The sequence below is a fragment of the Schistocerca piceifrons genome, chromosome 10, assembly GCF_021461385.2.
Source record: "Schistocerca piceifrons isolate TAMUIC-IGC-003096 chromosome 10, iqSchPice1.1, whole genome shotgun sequence".
In the NCBI taxonomy this organism is placed as follows: Eukaryota; Metazoa; Arthropoda; class Insecta; order Orthoptera; family Acrididae; genus Schistocerca; species Schistocerca piceifrons.
Window position 1 is genome coordinate 146,416,596 of NC_060147.1, and position 17,198 is coordinate 146,433,793.

General features: G+C 45.6%; 1 protein-coding gene across 1 annotated transcript in view; it reads right to left on the reverse strand.

The window, feature by feature from the left end:
- Positions 1 to 17,198, reverse strand: part of LOC124718786 — a 480,197-nt gene that overhangs the window by 104,769 nt on the left and 358,230 nt on the right. Inside the window, exons 10-11 of the mRNA XM_047244394.1 lie at positions 8,779 to 8,947; positions 5,402 to 5,538 (exon numbers count right to left, since the gene is read on the reverse strand). Of these exons, the coding sequence (XP_047100350.1) occupies positions 5,402 to 5,538; positions 8,779 to 8,947 (306 nt within the window). The remainder of the gene's footprint in view (positions 1 to 5,401; positions 5,539 to 8,778; positions 8,948 to 17,198) is intronic.

Here is a 17,198-nt window from a genome sequence, read left to right on the forward strand (position 1 = left end):
GTAAAAAGACGAGGGCTAGTAGAAATCCTTGGGTAACAGAAGAGATATTGAATTTAATTGATGAAAGGAGAAAATATAAAAATACAGTAAATGAAGCAGGCAAAAAGGAATACAAACGTCTCAAAAATGAGATCGACAGGAAGTGCAAAATGGCTAAGCAGGGATGACTAGAGGACAAATGTAAGGATGTGAAGGCTTATTTCACTAGGGGTAAGACAGATACTGCCTACAGGAAAATTAAAGAGATCTTTGGAGAAAACTTTAATGAATATCAAGAGCTGAGATGGAAAACCAGTTCCAAGCAAAGAAGTGAAAGCAGAAAGGTGGAAGGAGTATATAGAGGGTCTATACAAGGGCGATGTACTTGAGGACTAAATTATGGAAATGGAAGAGGATGTAGATGAAGAGTTATTACACTGCGTGAAGAGTTAATTTGAAACAAGGCCCGGGAGTAGACAACATTCCATTGGAACTACTGACAGCCTTGGGAGAGCCAGGCCTAACCAAACTCTACCATCTGGTGAGCAAGATATGAGACAGGCGAAATACCCTCAGACTTCAAGAGGAATATAATAATTCCAATCCCAAAGAAAGCAGGTGTCTTTACAGACGAATGGAAAAACTGGTAGTAGCCAACCTCGGGGAAGATCAGTCTGGGTTCCGTAGAAATGTTGGAACACGTGAGGCAATACTAACCCTACGACTTATCTTAGAAGATAAATTAAGGAAAGGTAAACCTACGTTTCTAGCATTTGTAAACTTAGTGAAAGCTTTTGACAATGTTGACTAGAATACTCTCTTTCAAATTCTGAAGGTGGCAGGGGTAAAATACAGGAAGCGAAAGGCTATTTACAATTTGTACAGAAATCAGATGGCAGTTATAAGAGTCTAGGGGAATGAAAGGGAAGCAGTGGTTGGGAAGGGAGTGAGACAGGGTTGTAGCGTATTCCCGATGTTGTTCAATCTGTATATTGAGCAAGCAGAAAAGGAAACAAAAAAAAAGTTCGGAGTAGGAATTTCAAATCCATGGAGAAGAAATAAAAACTTTGAGGTTCGCCGATGACGTAATTCTATCAGAGACAGCAAAGGACCTGGAAGAGCAGTTGAACGGAATGGACAGTGTCTTGAAAGGTGGATATAAGAGGGACATCAACAAAAGCAAAACGAGGATAATGGAATGTAATCGAATTAAATCGGGTGATGCTGAGGGAATTAGATTAGGAAATGAGACACTTAAAGTAGTAGATGAGTTTTGCTATTTGGGGAGCAAAATAATTGATGATGGTCGAAGTAGAGAGGATATGAAATGTAGACTGGCAATGACAAGGAAAGCGTTTCTGAAGAACAGAAATTTGTTTACATCGAGTACAGATTTAAGTGCCATTAAGTCGTTCTTAAAGTACTTGCGTTGGGTGTGCCATGTATGGAAGTGAAACATGGACGATAAATAGTTTGTACGAGAAGAAAATAGAATCTTTAGAAATGTGGTGCTACAGTAGAATGCGGAAGATGGGTAGATGACATAACTAATGACGAAGTATTTAATAGAACTAGGGAGAAGAGAAATTTGTGGCACAACTTGACTAGAAGAATGGATCGGTTGGTAGGACACGTTCTGAGGCATCAAGCGATTACCAATTTAGTATTGGAGGGCAGCATGGAGGGTAAAAATCGTAGAGGGAGACCAAGAGAGGAATACACTAAGCAGATTCAGAAGGATGTAGGTTGCAGTACGTACTAGGAGATGATGAATATTGCACAGGACAGAGTAGCATGGAGAGCTGCATCAAACCAGTCTCTGGACTGAAGACCACAACAACAGGCTGTGTGTAAAACTTTTCACCTAAAATTAATTATGGCTATTATACCGACTGTTTAAATATAATGCTACAAAAGCGTGTTCCGTTCCTTTGTGTCTGCTTTTGTTACTGGCGGATCAGAGTTCTTCTTACACAGTCGCTCTCTACATACTGTCCATCAAAACAGACAAATGAAGGCACACCATCGACAATGTTCACCTTCCTCTACGGAACGGAGAAACACATGAAGGTAGACAGCGATGTGCTTTCTACTTTATCTCTGGCTAGCGTTATCTGAGGCCGAAGTTAATCACTGAGTTATTACCTAACATTTTATTAAAAGCTTTACGCTTATAACTACCACCCTCGTTGGAAGGCGGAAAGTGTATGTTACAGAAGACTACTAAAAAAACACATCTTCGCAGTATGCTCTAATGTTCAGTGTCAAAGCAGAAATCACACATTTCAGCTGCAAAAACGAATGCGTGATTACCACGTCGTTAGGCAGATACATTGCACATAAAACGTGTCTACACCTAAAAAACGAACCTAGTTTCATTTGTGCTTTTTTAAAAGTGCGCATGTGCAGCACTACATAAAGGCAAGACGTTTTTTGCAAAAGTCTCGAAAAGTTTTTGAGCGATGAACTTCATATGTTTTACACGATAATAGCTGGAGGTCGTCCAGTGTGGAGGGAAACCTCCCGTTTGTTTCCTGTTACAAACAAGATGATTTTTAAAACAGAATTTTACGTGGTCCCATATTAGTCTAGTGCGATATTTGTTTTATCGATAATATCAACGGGAGCGGTAAAACGCTGACGGAGTGCTGGGTATTCTCCACGAAAACGCAATAAATCTACAAAACAAATATCTTACACTATCACTATCGCAATATGTATTGTTGACTGCTTCAGTTTGCGTCTCACTGACATTACAGTCACAAGATGCTAGTGTCCTGTGAAGAGTATGTTTTACATTTGCGAACATTTAAAGCATTTCGGTAATCTCTGCACCGTGGTGAGACTGGTGCAGCTCTAGACAGAGAGATGCACACAAGTCCCACAGGGTTTTGTGAGACGGGGAGCCCCTCCGTGTTGCAGGGCGGAGAGGGCTTTGACGTTGGCACAGCCTCACAGGCAGACGAACTTGAGCGTAACGACAGCCATGCATGAAACGTTTAACGGTTTCCACAGGAAAATTCTACCTACCGATCTGACAGAAAAACAAAGGTTTATGTTAAAACGGAGCCATCTCTCCAGACACCCAGTGATCGTAACAGCAGTGAAGTGATGGTGACAGAGAAGGCCAACATAATGAATAAGTTGGCGCGAAATTGTTTCGCTCAGGAAACAACTGTGGTTCCGCGTTTCAGTGGTCGCGCGGATGTCAAAACAACAGACAGCGGAATTACCGACTGTCGGATACAAAATAAACTGAATTCGCTCAGTACAACAGAAACAATCTGACGGGCGATGGGTTATAAGTGACTGGAAGGATTCACATGTCTTTCCCGGTTTCGAGAACAAAACTATAGGCCGACACCCGTGATGTCGGTCTGTTGTAGAATTTGGGAATGTGTTTTAGGCTCCCTATGCGACCTAATCTCCGCTGTAGGAATCAAACGCGGATTCAGAAAACAACGACCGTGGCGAACCCACTTCGCTCTGCTCGTCAACGAGACCAGAAGGCGGCCAGGTAGTGTCGTCTTCCCCGACTTACTGAAGACGATCCAAAGAGCAGCCTAACACACAAAATACTAGCTCGCGGAACATCACACTAGCTTTGTCACTGGATTGGAGAGCTCTTTGCGAGTCGTCCTTAAAGGGGGCACTTTGGGCGACTGTTACAGGACCATTACTGTTTACAACATACCACCTAACGCGGAACGTCGGAAGTTCCTGCACATTTTTCGCGTCTGATGCTGCTGGATGAGGAGAAAATACTCGGTGCGGGCAGTGGCAATCGACCTGCAACAAAAACAGGTATAACACATTGCTAACGAATGGGAGGAAAGTGCCACTGGTGTTTGCCTGCTCAACAATCATTGGACGCAGGAAGATGCACTAAGTGTCTGGAAGTATATGTACGGATCGATTTAATTGAGAACGACCACATAAAAGTAGTCGCAGGTAAGGCAGATGCCAGTCTGAGATACTGTGGAAGAATCCTGAGGAAATGCAGGTAGTTTACAAAACCCTCGTTCGACGGGCACTGTAATATTGGTTGTCGGTCTGCGTCCCACATCAGAAACAGGTAAGATTCCAAGAGGAGTTGCGCGTTTCGTTACAGGTTCATTCAGTAAAAGCGAAAACGTCATGAAGATGGTGACGCGACCGCAGTGGCAGACGCTACGAGAGACAGACGCGTTGTGCATTATGGCTAAGTTTACTACCTAGGAACACACACATCTACATCTACGTGGATACTCTAGGAACCACATTTAAGTGCCTGGCAGAGGGTTCATCGAACCACCTTCACAATTCTCTATTATTCCAATGTCGTATAGCGCGCGAAAAGAACGAACGCTCATATCTTTCCGTACGATCCAGCGAACACATTGCTTCCTCGTACTTATATCTCGCGTAAAGACTGTGTATGTGAAACTGAAGATGCTTTGTGAGTCAGCTAGCTCGTATGTGTGCGTGTCCGTATGTGTGTGTGTGTGTGTGTGTGTGTCACGCGCAATCAGTATTTTTTTATTTTTTAATCACGGAATAAATGTACGAGTTATTTCACTTTTACTTATGTACATCAAAAGCCGGCCGGTGTGGCGGAGCGGTTCTAAGCGCTACAGTCTGGAACCGCGCGACCGCTACGGTCGCAGGTTCGAATCCGGCCTCGGGCATGGATGTGTGTGATGTCCTTAGGTTAGTTAGGTTTAAGTAGTTCTAAGTTGTAGGTGGCTGATGACCTCAGAAGTTAAGTCCCATAGTGCTCAGAGCCATTTGAACCATTTGTACATCAAAACACATTGTTTACATACAAAAGTTAACTCGTGATCAGTTATTTTAAAAGATTTATTTTTGTTAGGACACCCCCTTGTAAAATTGGTGGGTCGTAGAATAATCTGTGACGGGTGCTCTGCAACTTGTGCTGAGTTCGACTGTCAGTTCCGCTGAAACGTTACTACCTCGAATTTGCCTACGTAAGTGTTACGTTTTATACTGTGGTGCAAAGGAAAAAAAATCTACTCAAAAGATAGAAATTAGTGTTTTGATGGAAGAAGAAGAAATTAATTCATAAAATAAACAGAACAATCATTTTCACATACAATAAGGCCTATACAAAAACAAGAATTTATGCGAGGACGATAGTGGAATGCCTACAACAAACTTTCATGGAGATCAAAAATACGTAGTATAAGTAAAAGAAACGTAGTGCTTCCATTGTTGTCAGATATCTGTTACACATTGCAGGATACCGTTATTTCGGTGTAAGATTTAATCAGATTTGATTGCGGGATGTATCCAGTAGCTGAAAGCAATAGAAAAAGGATCACGCGCGGAAACACAGTTGGCGACAGTAGCAAGAAAAGGGGGCGACAGAGGTACGTGTTTGAGCCTGTGGCACACACAGAGTCGTAGAGGAGGGGAGTCCCACCTGAAGGTGTCCAGGATCATCGTGAAGAGCACGAACTTGCCCAGCAGCGGCACCACCAGCGACGTGGGCGGGATGATCTCGGCCAGCAGCAGGAAGAAGACGGTCAGCGACAGCAGGATCGAGATGGACAGCGACACCTGCGGCAGGCAGAGGCACCGTCAGCAGCCAGCTGGGGGTACGTCATACAGTTTTGCCTGCCACTATATGGCCGGTGGACTGCCTGATGTCTAGCTATATAAATGCGTGTACGCAAGGTAGAAGCGAGCTCCAACGGCGAAGTTTTGTGTTTCGGTACTTGGGCCCACGGTGCCTGGTGGCTCGCGAGAGATTAATAATGTCAGTTATTCTATTTATTAGCCCGTTTACTTTTGTTTCTCTGAGTGTGAAAGTCTGCAATATGTAACAGTGAAAACGTTCTAGTAACAAAGTGGGCGACGTGCGGCTAATCTCGGTGCTAGGCTGTGACTGCCGCTGCCGCTGCTGTGGGGACAGCTGGCTGGACGCAGCGTCCCTCTGCAGCTCCTCCGCTGCACCCGGTGGACGCGTGCCGTCAATAGTCGTGTCTGTCCTGCTGAGGATTCGCGACGTGCCTCTAACAACGTCTCGGAAAAAAACGCGAGCAGCGGTGAATGCGAGCCCGGGGGCGAAGTGTCGCTGCAAAGCAACTACTGCGACCGAGTGGAATTAGTTTGTTTCCGTACACTACACACGACGCATACTGTCGACTTTTGCACTGTTATGCAGATATTGTTGGTATAATCCAGATACACTCATGAATGGGGATAAGGGATCAAAACGAAACACAATTAGTCTGTTGTGAGTCAGGGGTGTCCACGTGTGTGTCATATGAAAATATACAGGAAAAAATCTCTGGAGACCGTCCGGTATTTAGTGGTTGTAGTTTAGGTACAGCTTGTTTATGATTTCCGTTTACTGTTCACCTTTAATACGAGAAGGTGTCGGCTGCCGGTGGCTGCCACCCTCGCAGCAGTGACGCAGTTCGCGGCCCCCCTGTCTCGCTGTCAGCCGGCACCGTAGCTCAGCGTGTTCGCTCAGAGGGTTAGCTGCCCTCTGTAATAAAAAAAAAAAAAAAAAAAAAACACTCAGCTAACCGACCAACGACAAACTTGAACGGATGACTTACGACGTCCGCCTCGAGCACATACAACGAACGAAAACGAGCAAAATGAGATTAATAAAAAAAATAAATAAAAGAAAGGGGAGCGCAACACAATGCTCACAGCCAGGCCGCACGTATTCCCATCTATACGTGCAGGCCTTTCACTGCAGACAAGCTGCACCACAGAGGTGGCCACATAATTCTGTAGCGTACTGAGTCCTGTAAACTGCTCTACGAACCCAAATCCTGTAGAGAGTATGTCTTTTTATAGAACTGAATACTTCTTTACCCGCATTGAAAAGCTTTAGCAAAGAAGAGTACGGTGACGTAACGCTCGTTCGAGATCGACAGCGGAAAGCTTCGCAGAAGTATCCGACAAATTATTAGTTTCTCCTTTCTTGGACGACGGCGATTCCACGACTGTCGTTCAATTAATGAAAAGTCGCCCCAGTTGCCTAATTGCAACTTTATCGAACACACACGACCGGTTTCGGCCTCTATACGCGGTACAGTCGCATTAATGTCGCTGCAATATCCACACACAGACTGCACGTGGCACCACTGGCAGACATGGGTATGTAAAGCGTTTCTGGGGGACGTGAAACAGTGCAGTCGTCGTAACGCGCAAACGGAGAGACTTTACCTGACGTCCAAAAGGGGAGGATCATTGGCTTTCGCGCCAAGGGTGGAAGCATTTCTGAAAAGGCAAAGTCTGTAAGCCGTTCACGCGCCGCCATAATGAAAGTATACCGCGCACTGCGAAACGGTCCTGGACGAAACCGGCGGCGAGGCATCTGTGGTGCACCACTGAGCGTGGACGGGGGGGCGGCTGCGTAAACGAACAGACGGCGAACGGCCAGACGGACCGCGGGCCCACCGGCAGCGTCTGCTGGACGCAGCAGCCGCCTGGGTCGCGCACCCGTGCTGACGGCTGCAACTTGCACGCTCGTTGGCGTGTACGGCACGAAATGCCTGAAAGCAAACACGTGTTACGGTCTGGGAAATGTTTTCGTGGCATTCCCTGCACGGTCTCGTCATTCCGGACTAATAAAAGTATGAATCTATCCTTGCGGCCCGCATTTACCGCTACGTGCAGTTTGTTCTTCCTCGGCACGATGGCATCTACCAGCACGACAATGCAACGTACCACACAGGTCGCTGTGGTCCGAAGAGCGTGGGGAGATGTTAGGAATACGTGCAGGACGTGGGCGAACCCACAGCGTCCTTACACATCCAGTTTCTATATCTCCACACGCGATTTCCATATTTTTGGAGGTGCGCACCTGGCCCCGTAGGAAACCGCAGATATTTTTCCACGAAAGGATTGTCCGTCTTGTCTCACACTAGGATCAGAATTTTAAAAGTTGTGGCGATTGCTTTTGAAATAATGAACGCTTTAGTTCAGTTTTAGAGTTCCGTAACTGAATCGCTAAGAACGGAGCCCTTGCAGGATCGCTCTGTTGCCCGTCTCTGTCTGTTAAGAAGCATTCTTCTCAGGAACGGCTTCCCGTATCAGGTTGACATTTATGTCACATACTGAGGTGTACGGTCCCTTAACTGTGAAATATATATGAGCTAAGTCGATGCAGTCAAATTTACGTCACATCGCAAACTCACTCGTCACCTAGAATCATGAAATTTGGCAAGCAACAAAGTTTCACAAGGCAACTAAAGGAAGAAATTAGACAATTATTCATTTCTAATCATATAACGCGACAATTTTTTTAATCGTGTTGTCCGACTGTCCGTCTGTTCGTCCATCTGTTAATACTTTTTTTGTTTCCAGGAAGACGTAAATGTAACATGTAACAAGTCGAAATTTAAGTCTCACATTAAACTCTATGGTGCGCTGGCGGTGTAAAAAATGTAGGCTTGTAAGTCAATTAAAGCAGAAGATACGACCATTTATGTCCCACATTTTCATACACGATTGCCAGTATTGACAAAGGTAACAGGGAAAAATCATCCCAATTCTCCATTCTCGGGATGGATGAATTTATCTTCTGTACGTAACTGAGTTTGTAGGGAACCCTGGATGCACTGATGCTACTCGCATTTTTATTCCACCATAATTTCAGGCAAGATCAGTGGACCTGACGACGCCTGGAACAGCCGCGCTGACCCGGCCGCGTGGCGAGACTTCCAAATGTCTCCACCGTCAGCCGGACGGCCTACGACTAGACGCCGGAACCACCGATCTTATGTTTAACAAATGACCGTGGGATCCGGACTGCTTTCTACCAGTTTGACTGCCTACCTTCTCCCCGCTGTCGGAGGGCAGGTAGAAGACGAGCACGGTGAGGAAGGAGATGCCCATGCACGGGATGATGAGGTTCACCGTGTAGAACAGCGTCTTGCGGCGCATCGTGATGTTGAACGTGATGTCCAGGTAGGGCTCGTCGCAGCACGTGTAGTACTTCTCGTTCCTGAAACACACACACACACACACACACGTAACTTTTCTTAAAGCAAGTACGTCGAACCTCGAGAAATCCGATTTCTCCATAAATCTAATGAGTTCAACGGCCTTTTGAGAGGAAAAAAGACCTCCTATAATTCGAACAAATCGTGCACTCGACAACTGGAAACCACACTGCTGTTGCACCGATTCGCCACAAGCGAGCGATTTCGACCGGCACCACGAGCCGAGTAGCTGTGCTACAAAAAATGAACTGCTACAGTTAGCTGCAGTTGCAGCTAATCTGCGTACCCCTGTCGAATACTTGCAAAAAGCGAATGTGTAAAAAAAACGGGAGGTGAAATTTATTAAACTTGTTTTGAAATGCATTTCTTGAGAACTGTCGGTTACTTCACAGAAAACATTACATTTTTCACTGACCCCAAGTGCCTTGTGTAAATCTTTCCACTGGGCTAATACAACGCCTTTTACGTTTTATTAGTCCACAATTTCTTTTTCATTTAGTAGCCTTACTCGAACTGCAGGTGTCTACACGATTTGTTTTGCAATCTCCGCGCGACAACAACGATGTTGTAACTCTTGTTACAAACTGTGTGAGGTAGATGTAGATTATACGAAATGACGAGCGACTTGAGTAGAGTCGTGTAATACATCTGTCCTAAATATTTAAGTTAAAATATGTTGTTAATATTAAAGTACTGTACGTCACTCTGTTTAAAAGTGAAATACTTTGGTAAAGCTTGTAGTTCTCTGATAGATAGAACCAACAGATGGAGCGCTGTCGCTACGACTTTCCCATCACTTCCGCTGCTACAGCATAAGCTTCAGAATCTTAATTACTTGAAATACCAACTTGTAACTCGTATTACTTCTTGAGGTAAGTGACAACTCCACAAGCAACGTAACTTGTCAGAGCGGTTCGTGGCACCAGAATGTCCATAAGTTGTACCGTGAACCGGTTACTCGACGTGAGCAAATCGAAACGAAACACAAGTACAGAGCCACGCTCAGTAACTGGGCAAATGAGTCGCAGCCCAGCAGCCGCACTGCCATTCGTCGGACTGCACGGGGATTCCGGCGATTTGCCGAGACATGCAGGACGTGTGTCGTCTGAGAACAGACTGTGCGCCTCTGCGGGGGATCGCTGCAATCCGTCGCTCGCGTGATTGTGTTGGGGTGCAGGGGGGAGAGGCAGGCAGCCACCTTAACGCTCGGGAATTCGAATTATTACGTCGAGTCTTCCTACAGTTGTTCCGTCATTCGACTCTCCCGACACACATGTAGCACAGAGTACGTCCGAAAGTTCTGAGACCACTTTCATTCGTGGCGTATAAGCGACGTGAGCGCAGCAACCACGATGGAAGGTTTAACAGGTGTGTGAGGAGACGGTGTTAAGTGGCGAATGTGCAGCTCTGGAGTGACAGAAATCTCAATGGGGTAACGGCTTTATATGAAGTGTTACAGACATCCTCCAGAAGAGACTCGGTGTTGCAAAACGAACCTATCATAAAACGACAAAGTGCAGAGGCGACGCTTTGACCATATAACTGACATTCGAGCAGATGTGACGTGCGAGTTGAACAAAATCCCACTGAAAGGACGGCCGAGGTGGCCGAGCGGATTTTTTTAAAAATCTCATTTTGTTCACTTTTGTTCGTTGCATCTGCTCGGGGCGTCGTCGTAAGACATCCGTTTAAGTTCGTTCTTCATCGATTAACTCAGTTTTTTTATTACAGGGGGCAGTTAACCCTCTGACCGAACACGCTGAGCTACCGTGTCTGCTTTTTTTTGTTCGTTGTTGATCGTTGTCTTTGGTCGCTGCGGACGTCACATGACACCCGTTAAAGTTCGTTTATTGATCCTTCCACTCAGTTTTTTTATTACAGAGGCCAACCAGCTCTCTGACCGAACACGCTGAGCTACCGTGTCGGCTAAATTCCACTAAATTCCAAAATCCGATCTTCGCCGAGGATGTAGAGCAGTCGCCCGAGGTGGCCGAGCGGTTGTAGGCGCTACGGTCGCAGGTTTGAATCCTGCCTCGGGCACGGATGTGTGTGATGTCGTTAGGTTAGTTAGGTTTAAGTAGTTCTAAGTTCTAGTGGACTGATGACCTCAGAAGTTAAGTCCCACTGAAGGACCCTTTTGACAGCTTGACGTGGCTGTGTGAATGTTCTGTGCGTAGAACTTAAAAGGAGTGCGGGCAGCGGACGATGCAGAACAGCTGAAGCATTAAAACCACCGTCTTCACTTTTCTTTTCTTTTAGTAGTCCAGTCTCGGAACAGTTTGGACTGACGAACGTTGAGCGTGCGCGTGATTACGATGGAAATAGACACGATGTGTTCTCGGTTTTGCTCACAATAGGAAACGCGCTTGACTGAGCCAACTGGAGATCACCGAAGCGGAAAAAGTTCGCCAAATTCTTTGCAAAATAAAACTGAAATTTTCGGAAATTTGCATGTGTTCTTCGCATTAAATGTTAAAATAAATAAAAATTGTTGCTTTACTAAGAAATCTGAAACCACATTAAATTTTTTGGGAGGGGATACTTACTGTTAATTGCACTTTTTCGTGAGTCCTCATTGATCTGTGACAGTTTCATTAAATCGAATGCTTAAGTAGCCATACATTCTCCGAGATCCCCTTATTAAGAGACAAGTGCACATCTTTACTGGCCATTGAGCCTTCACCTCTACAGCTTTCTACGTACAATTTCTTGTCCTCAACACTCAGTTACCAAAATGTCAGCTGGTCGGAGTAGCTCGGGTGCGGTACTACATGTCTGCTTAACAACACGGAGAGAGATAGCAGGAAGGTTCAGATGTCGACATTAGAGAGAGAGAGAGAGATATACCAACTATACAGCTGGGTAAACGCCTCCTTTGCGGACCCGTGCTTCCAGGAACAGTGTGAATTGCAGTAGCGAACACTAAAAGTCAAACAAGTTTCGATAATACGCGAGCAGCGAAAATGAGATGAAAGGAAGAGTGTTATGTAGAGGGTTCAGAGGAAAAAAATGGCAGTAGCGAGTCATTAAGCCAGCTTTGTTCGAATTTACAGTGGCTCATGTTGTACGATTAACAATTGCGTGTGAATGTTAAGAAACAGCAACCGCGCTACACGGGCTTCCTTCTGATCCTTCTTGGTTTTCCAATGCTGCCACTAACCAGAGTGAGAATATTAATTACTGGGTGTAAACGATGTGCTAGCAGCCGAATCGACCTGCGCCATTTAGCAGAAGCCAGGCACTCAGGACTTGCCCTGTTTTACCTTCGTGTGAGGTCTTCAGTTCCAACCAAACAACATCGAACTGCTTTTAACTAACTTTCCTACCGTCGATAAAGACCGACAAACTGGGGAAGGGAAGAGGCTTACATCCAGCAGTGATATAACAGCGTTTACAGCAACCGAGGATGCAGCATTTCGACATTCGTTGGTTTCTAATGCGTTTGTCAGAAATCGTACAAAGTACTTGATACACTATACAGATCCCCCATGATGTTGAGCCTGCACGATGAGCATTAAGTAAAGGGAGCTGAGGAGAAATTTGGAAAGGAAATTAATGTCTGGGGAGAAAAAAGTAAAATTTCAAATGTTTGCCGATAACACTATTATTCTGCCTTGGGAGATGAGCTGAACGAAATGGAAAGTGCCTTGAAATGAAGTTGCAACATGAACACCAACTAAAACGAGGCTAACGGAGTGTAGTCGAGTTAAGTCAGACGGTGCTGAGAGAATCATATTAAGAACTGGAGCGCTAAAACTAGTAGATGAGTTTTGATATTTGGCAGAAAAATAACTGGCTATGGCCAAAGTAGAGAGGACATCAGCTTTTGCCTAGTAATAGTGAGAGAAAGTCTCCTGAAACACATACATTTATTGACACTGGATATAAATTTAAGTTTTAAGAAATCTTTTTTTGGCTGGAGATGAAATATGTGTATATGCAAGCTGAACATTATGGACAGGCAGAGTGTAGGAATTACTAAAATCGGGTGCTGTGGAAGAATGCTGACATCTCGGATAAGAGAGTACGAATTGTTTAGATAAACTAGGGGGCGTCTTCCACAACCCCCGACATTTCGGTGGCTGAAAACGCCGTCATTTTCAAAGCACAAATGCAGCGATTCAGGTCTGACCAAGGAAACTTCAGCCTCTGGTACGCGTGACCACATCGACCACGACCCGTAATATAGAACATGCAGAAAACCACACACACAGTAAACAGATAGTGGCAGCTCACAACGAAAGATGACCAACGTCAGATTTTATATGTAGCGAATAGTATTAACGTATGAGCAAGCAGCCTCTTTGTTTGACCAGAGAGAGAGAGAGGGGGGGAGGGAGGGAGAGAGCGAGAGAGAGAGAGAGAGAGAGAGAGAGAGAGAGAGCGAGAGAGAGAGAAAACTTTATACAGAGATCTCCGTCTCTATTTACGAGGCCACTGGCTAGTTCAGTCTTTAATAAGAGCTCTGGAAGTGCACGCCAGTACGTCTGTGCTTTTATATTCCCTAGGATTACGATTTCCAACGCAGTTTTATGTAGTAGTAGTCTGGAAGACTATCGGTAAACCATTTCCAGGTGACTGTTGCAGTCCATCTTTGGGGTCACCAAAATGTCCGTTAACATTTCGTAATTCAGTGCTTCACGGAATAACGTAGGTGGAGAGGTAAAAATTGACAGACATGCAGTTTTATTGAAACCAAAGAAAGTGCACAAAATAAGCAACAGATGACGCTTCATATGATACAAAAGCAATTATCAGCGTAACTGGTTTGTAGCAAAGACGATGTTCTTTATAAGAAATGTTCAACACGTCGGCCGTCGCTCATCAACAAGACCTGTACTCGAGGGGCAACGCTGCAGCGTGTCAGTGTAGCTGTGGCGATCAGCTGCTCCCCCACTGTGGCTGGACGGCCGCGTCACAGCTCTGACCTTTGACACGTGTGGCAACCTGGTGTGCAGCGCCGTACCTTCCAGCAGGTGCTTATCGGCCAGGCTAGGGTGTTCTCATTCCCTCTCATTTCCTACACGATTCTCACGTGTTGCTGTCGGCCAGTTTTTGCATTCGTCGATGACTGCAGTAAAACCCCATGTCATTTCAGGCACGCGTGTGAATTCTTACCTATCTACCTACATTATTCCGTGAATCAGAACATTTTCAAATGTTACAGGACTTTTGGGTCCCCCTGTATTTTGGCGACAAAAATTACACTACTGTCCATTAAAATGCTACACCACGAAATTTAACCGACAAGAAAAAGATGCTGAAATATGCAAATGATCAGCTTTTCAGAACATTCACATAAGGTTGGCGCCGGTGACGGCACCTACAACGTGCTGACATGAGGAAAGTTTCCAACCGATTTCTCACACTCAAACAGCAGTTGACCGGCGTTGCGTGGCGAAACGTTGTTGTGATGCCTCGTGTAAGAAGGAGAAATGCGTACCATCACGTTTCTGACTTTGACAAAGGTCGGATTGTCGCCTATCGCGATTGCAGTTCATCGTATCGCGGCATTGCTGCTCGCGTTGGTCGAGATCCAGTGACTGTTAGCAGAATATGGAATCGGTGGGTTCAGGATGGTAATATGGAACGCCGTGCTGGATCCCAACGGCCTCGTATCACTAGCAGTCGAGATGACAGGCACCTTATTCGCATGGCTGTAACCGATCGTGCAGCCACGTCTCGATCCCTGAGTCAACAGATGGGGACGTTTGCAAGACAACAACCATCTGCACGAACAGTTCGACGACGTTTGCAGCAGCACGGACTATTAGCTGCGGTTACCCTTGACGCTGCATCACAGACAGGAGCGTATGCGATGATATACTCAACGACGAACCGGGGTGCACGAATGGCAAAATGTCATTTTTTTCGGGTGAATCCAGGCCCTGTTTACAGCATCGTGATGGTCGCATCCGTGTTTAGCGACATCGCAGTGAACACATATTGGAAGCGTGTATTCGTCATAGCCATACTGGCGTATCACCCGGCGTGATGGTATGGGGTGCCATTGGTTACACGTCTCGGTCACCTCTTGTTCGCATTGACGGCACTTTGAACAGTGGACGTTACATTTCAGATGTGTTACGACCCGTGGTTCTACCCTTCATTCGATCCCTGCAAAACCCTACATTTCAGCAGGATAATGCACGACCGCATGTTGCAGGTCCCGTACGGGCCTTTCTGGATACAGAAAATGTTCGAGTGCTGCCCTGGCCAGCACATTCTCCAGATCTCTCACCAACTGTAAACGTCTGGTCAATGGTGGCCGAGCAACTGGCTCGTCACAATACGCCAGTCACTACTCTTGATGAACTATGGTATCGTGTTGAAACTGCATGGGCAGCTGTACCTGTACACGCCATCCGAGCTCTGTTTGACTCAATGGCCAGAGCGTATCAAGGCCGTTATTACGGCCAGAGATGGTTGTTCTGGGTACTGATTTCTCAGGATCTATGCGCCCAAATTGCGTGAAAATGTAATCACATGTCAGTTGTAGTATAATATATTTGTCCAATGAATACCCATTTATCATCTGCATTTCTTCTTGGTGTACCAATTTTAATGGCCGGTAGTGTAAATTCCTTTCCACTCACCTGAATGCTCGCTCCAGAGGAACTGCTAGTCTATGTTGTCATATACCGCAGTAAACTGTAACAATATCTATTAGTGAAATATTTTAACAGTGTAATTACTTTTGATAGTTGCCATCTCTCCAGTAAGGATAAATCCCAGTCTAAGAGTAAAATACGGTGATTTTGATGTTATTTAGCCGCCCCAGCACCAGAACAGGAATGTATATTCCCACTTGAGGGAAGTTAAAAGTTAATTTCATTTAATATAAAATATAATAAAGTGCAGACTGTCTTACAGCAGCTCGCAGTAAATCTTCCAGATGCAAACGAAATTTCCTGCCCCCAGCTCCCTGGTGCACTCAACAATAACAACGACAAACACAACTCACTTTGAGCCAATGTACTCGTACAGGCGGACACCTCGGTAACGAAGCGTGTCGCGTCGAACCGAATAGATTCCTGGCGCCGGAATCCGACCGTGGCACACGAGTGCGCCTGTTCTGCCGATTCTCAGAATAATTTCACAAAACACAAAAATGTGTGGCTGCTGGCAGCAGCGGTTGTGCACACAGCAGACAGCACCATCGTGGCCTGTAGGTGAACTGGCAAAAATGACGTTTTGTAAAACGAGAGTGTTTGAATTCATTTCCTTTTGTTGGTCTCTCGCTTTACAGCGATTCACCTTCTTACTGTGGCAAAAGATCATTTTCAGGCCCTGTACATTAACAAATATTTAAAAAAAATGTCATTCAGGTTTGACCATTAGAAGCACCGACACCTTAGCTGCAGCACTCTTTCTGCAGTAGTGGACATTATCGTGAGTAGACGAGCTTTGACAAATAAACATTACAGACAATTCGCGCGAAACGAAAGCTACTGGAACAGGGATCCAACGGCCTGTCAGCCGGTGTGCAGCCCTTCCAGCAGGCCAGCAACACGAGCTCGCAGACGACTGCGGTGTGGGCCTTCGCTGCACGTGCCGTACACAGCGCTGCCGCCACACTTTAGTGCTGTTCATCCTCCAAACGACTTTGGCAGTCGACGTCGGAAGTACGTAGTTGAGTTCAGTTGACGATTCTCTTCGCTCGACGTCGACTGCTGCGCGGCTGCCCAGTCCAAGTTCCGTTCGCTCCGAGCTTCACGCCATCAGTCGGCCTCTCACACAGCGTTCACGTAGAGTACGTCGAACTTTTCCCGGCTGTGTCAGTGATACCCGATTACGACAGAGTATCGTATTTAACTAGAGTAACGGTACAGCCTGTACCTTCTAAGACACTGTTACTGTTTTCATATCGAATCTGGACGTTCTTTTAGTCGGATTATTCTGAAGGAGCCTTTTGTGGAACGTTCTCGATGCGTCGTGTTAATGAAGTTCCATTCTTGCCTCGCTACCTGATCATATACATTCATTAGCTGCGTGCATCATCCACTACAGGGCTTCCACTGTGCATCAGTTACTCACACCACCTCGTTTCGAGATGGTGCTCCACAGAGCTTTGAACCTTTGGCGCGTTGCCATCAGGGCAATGGTGAATATCTGAAGAAGGTCTCTTCTGTGGAGTGACTTGTATAGAACTGAAGTGAAATGAGTACATCAAACTAATCACACATAAGGTAAATAACGATCGGAGATACTCCTATTTGATTAGAAGAACGCTAGCGAGGTATAGTCAACCTG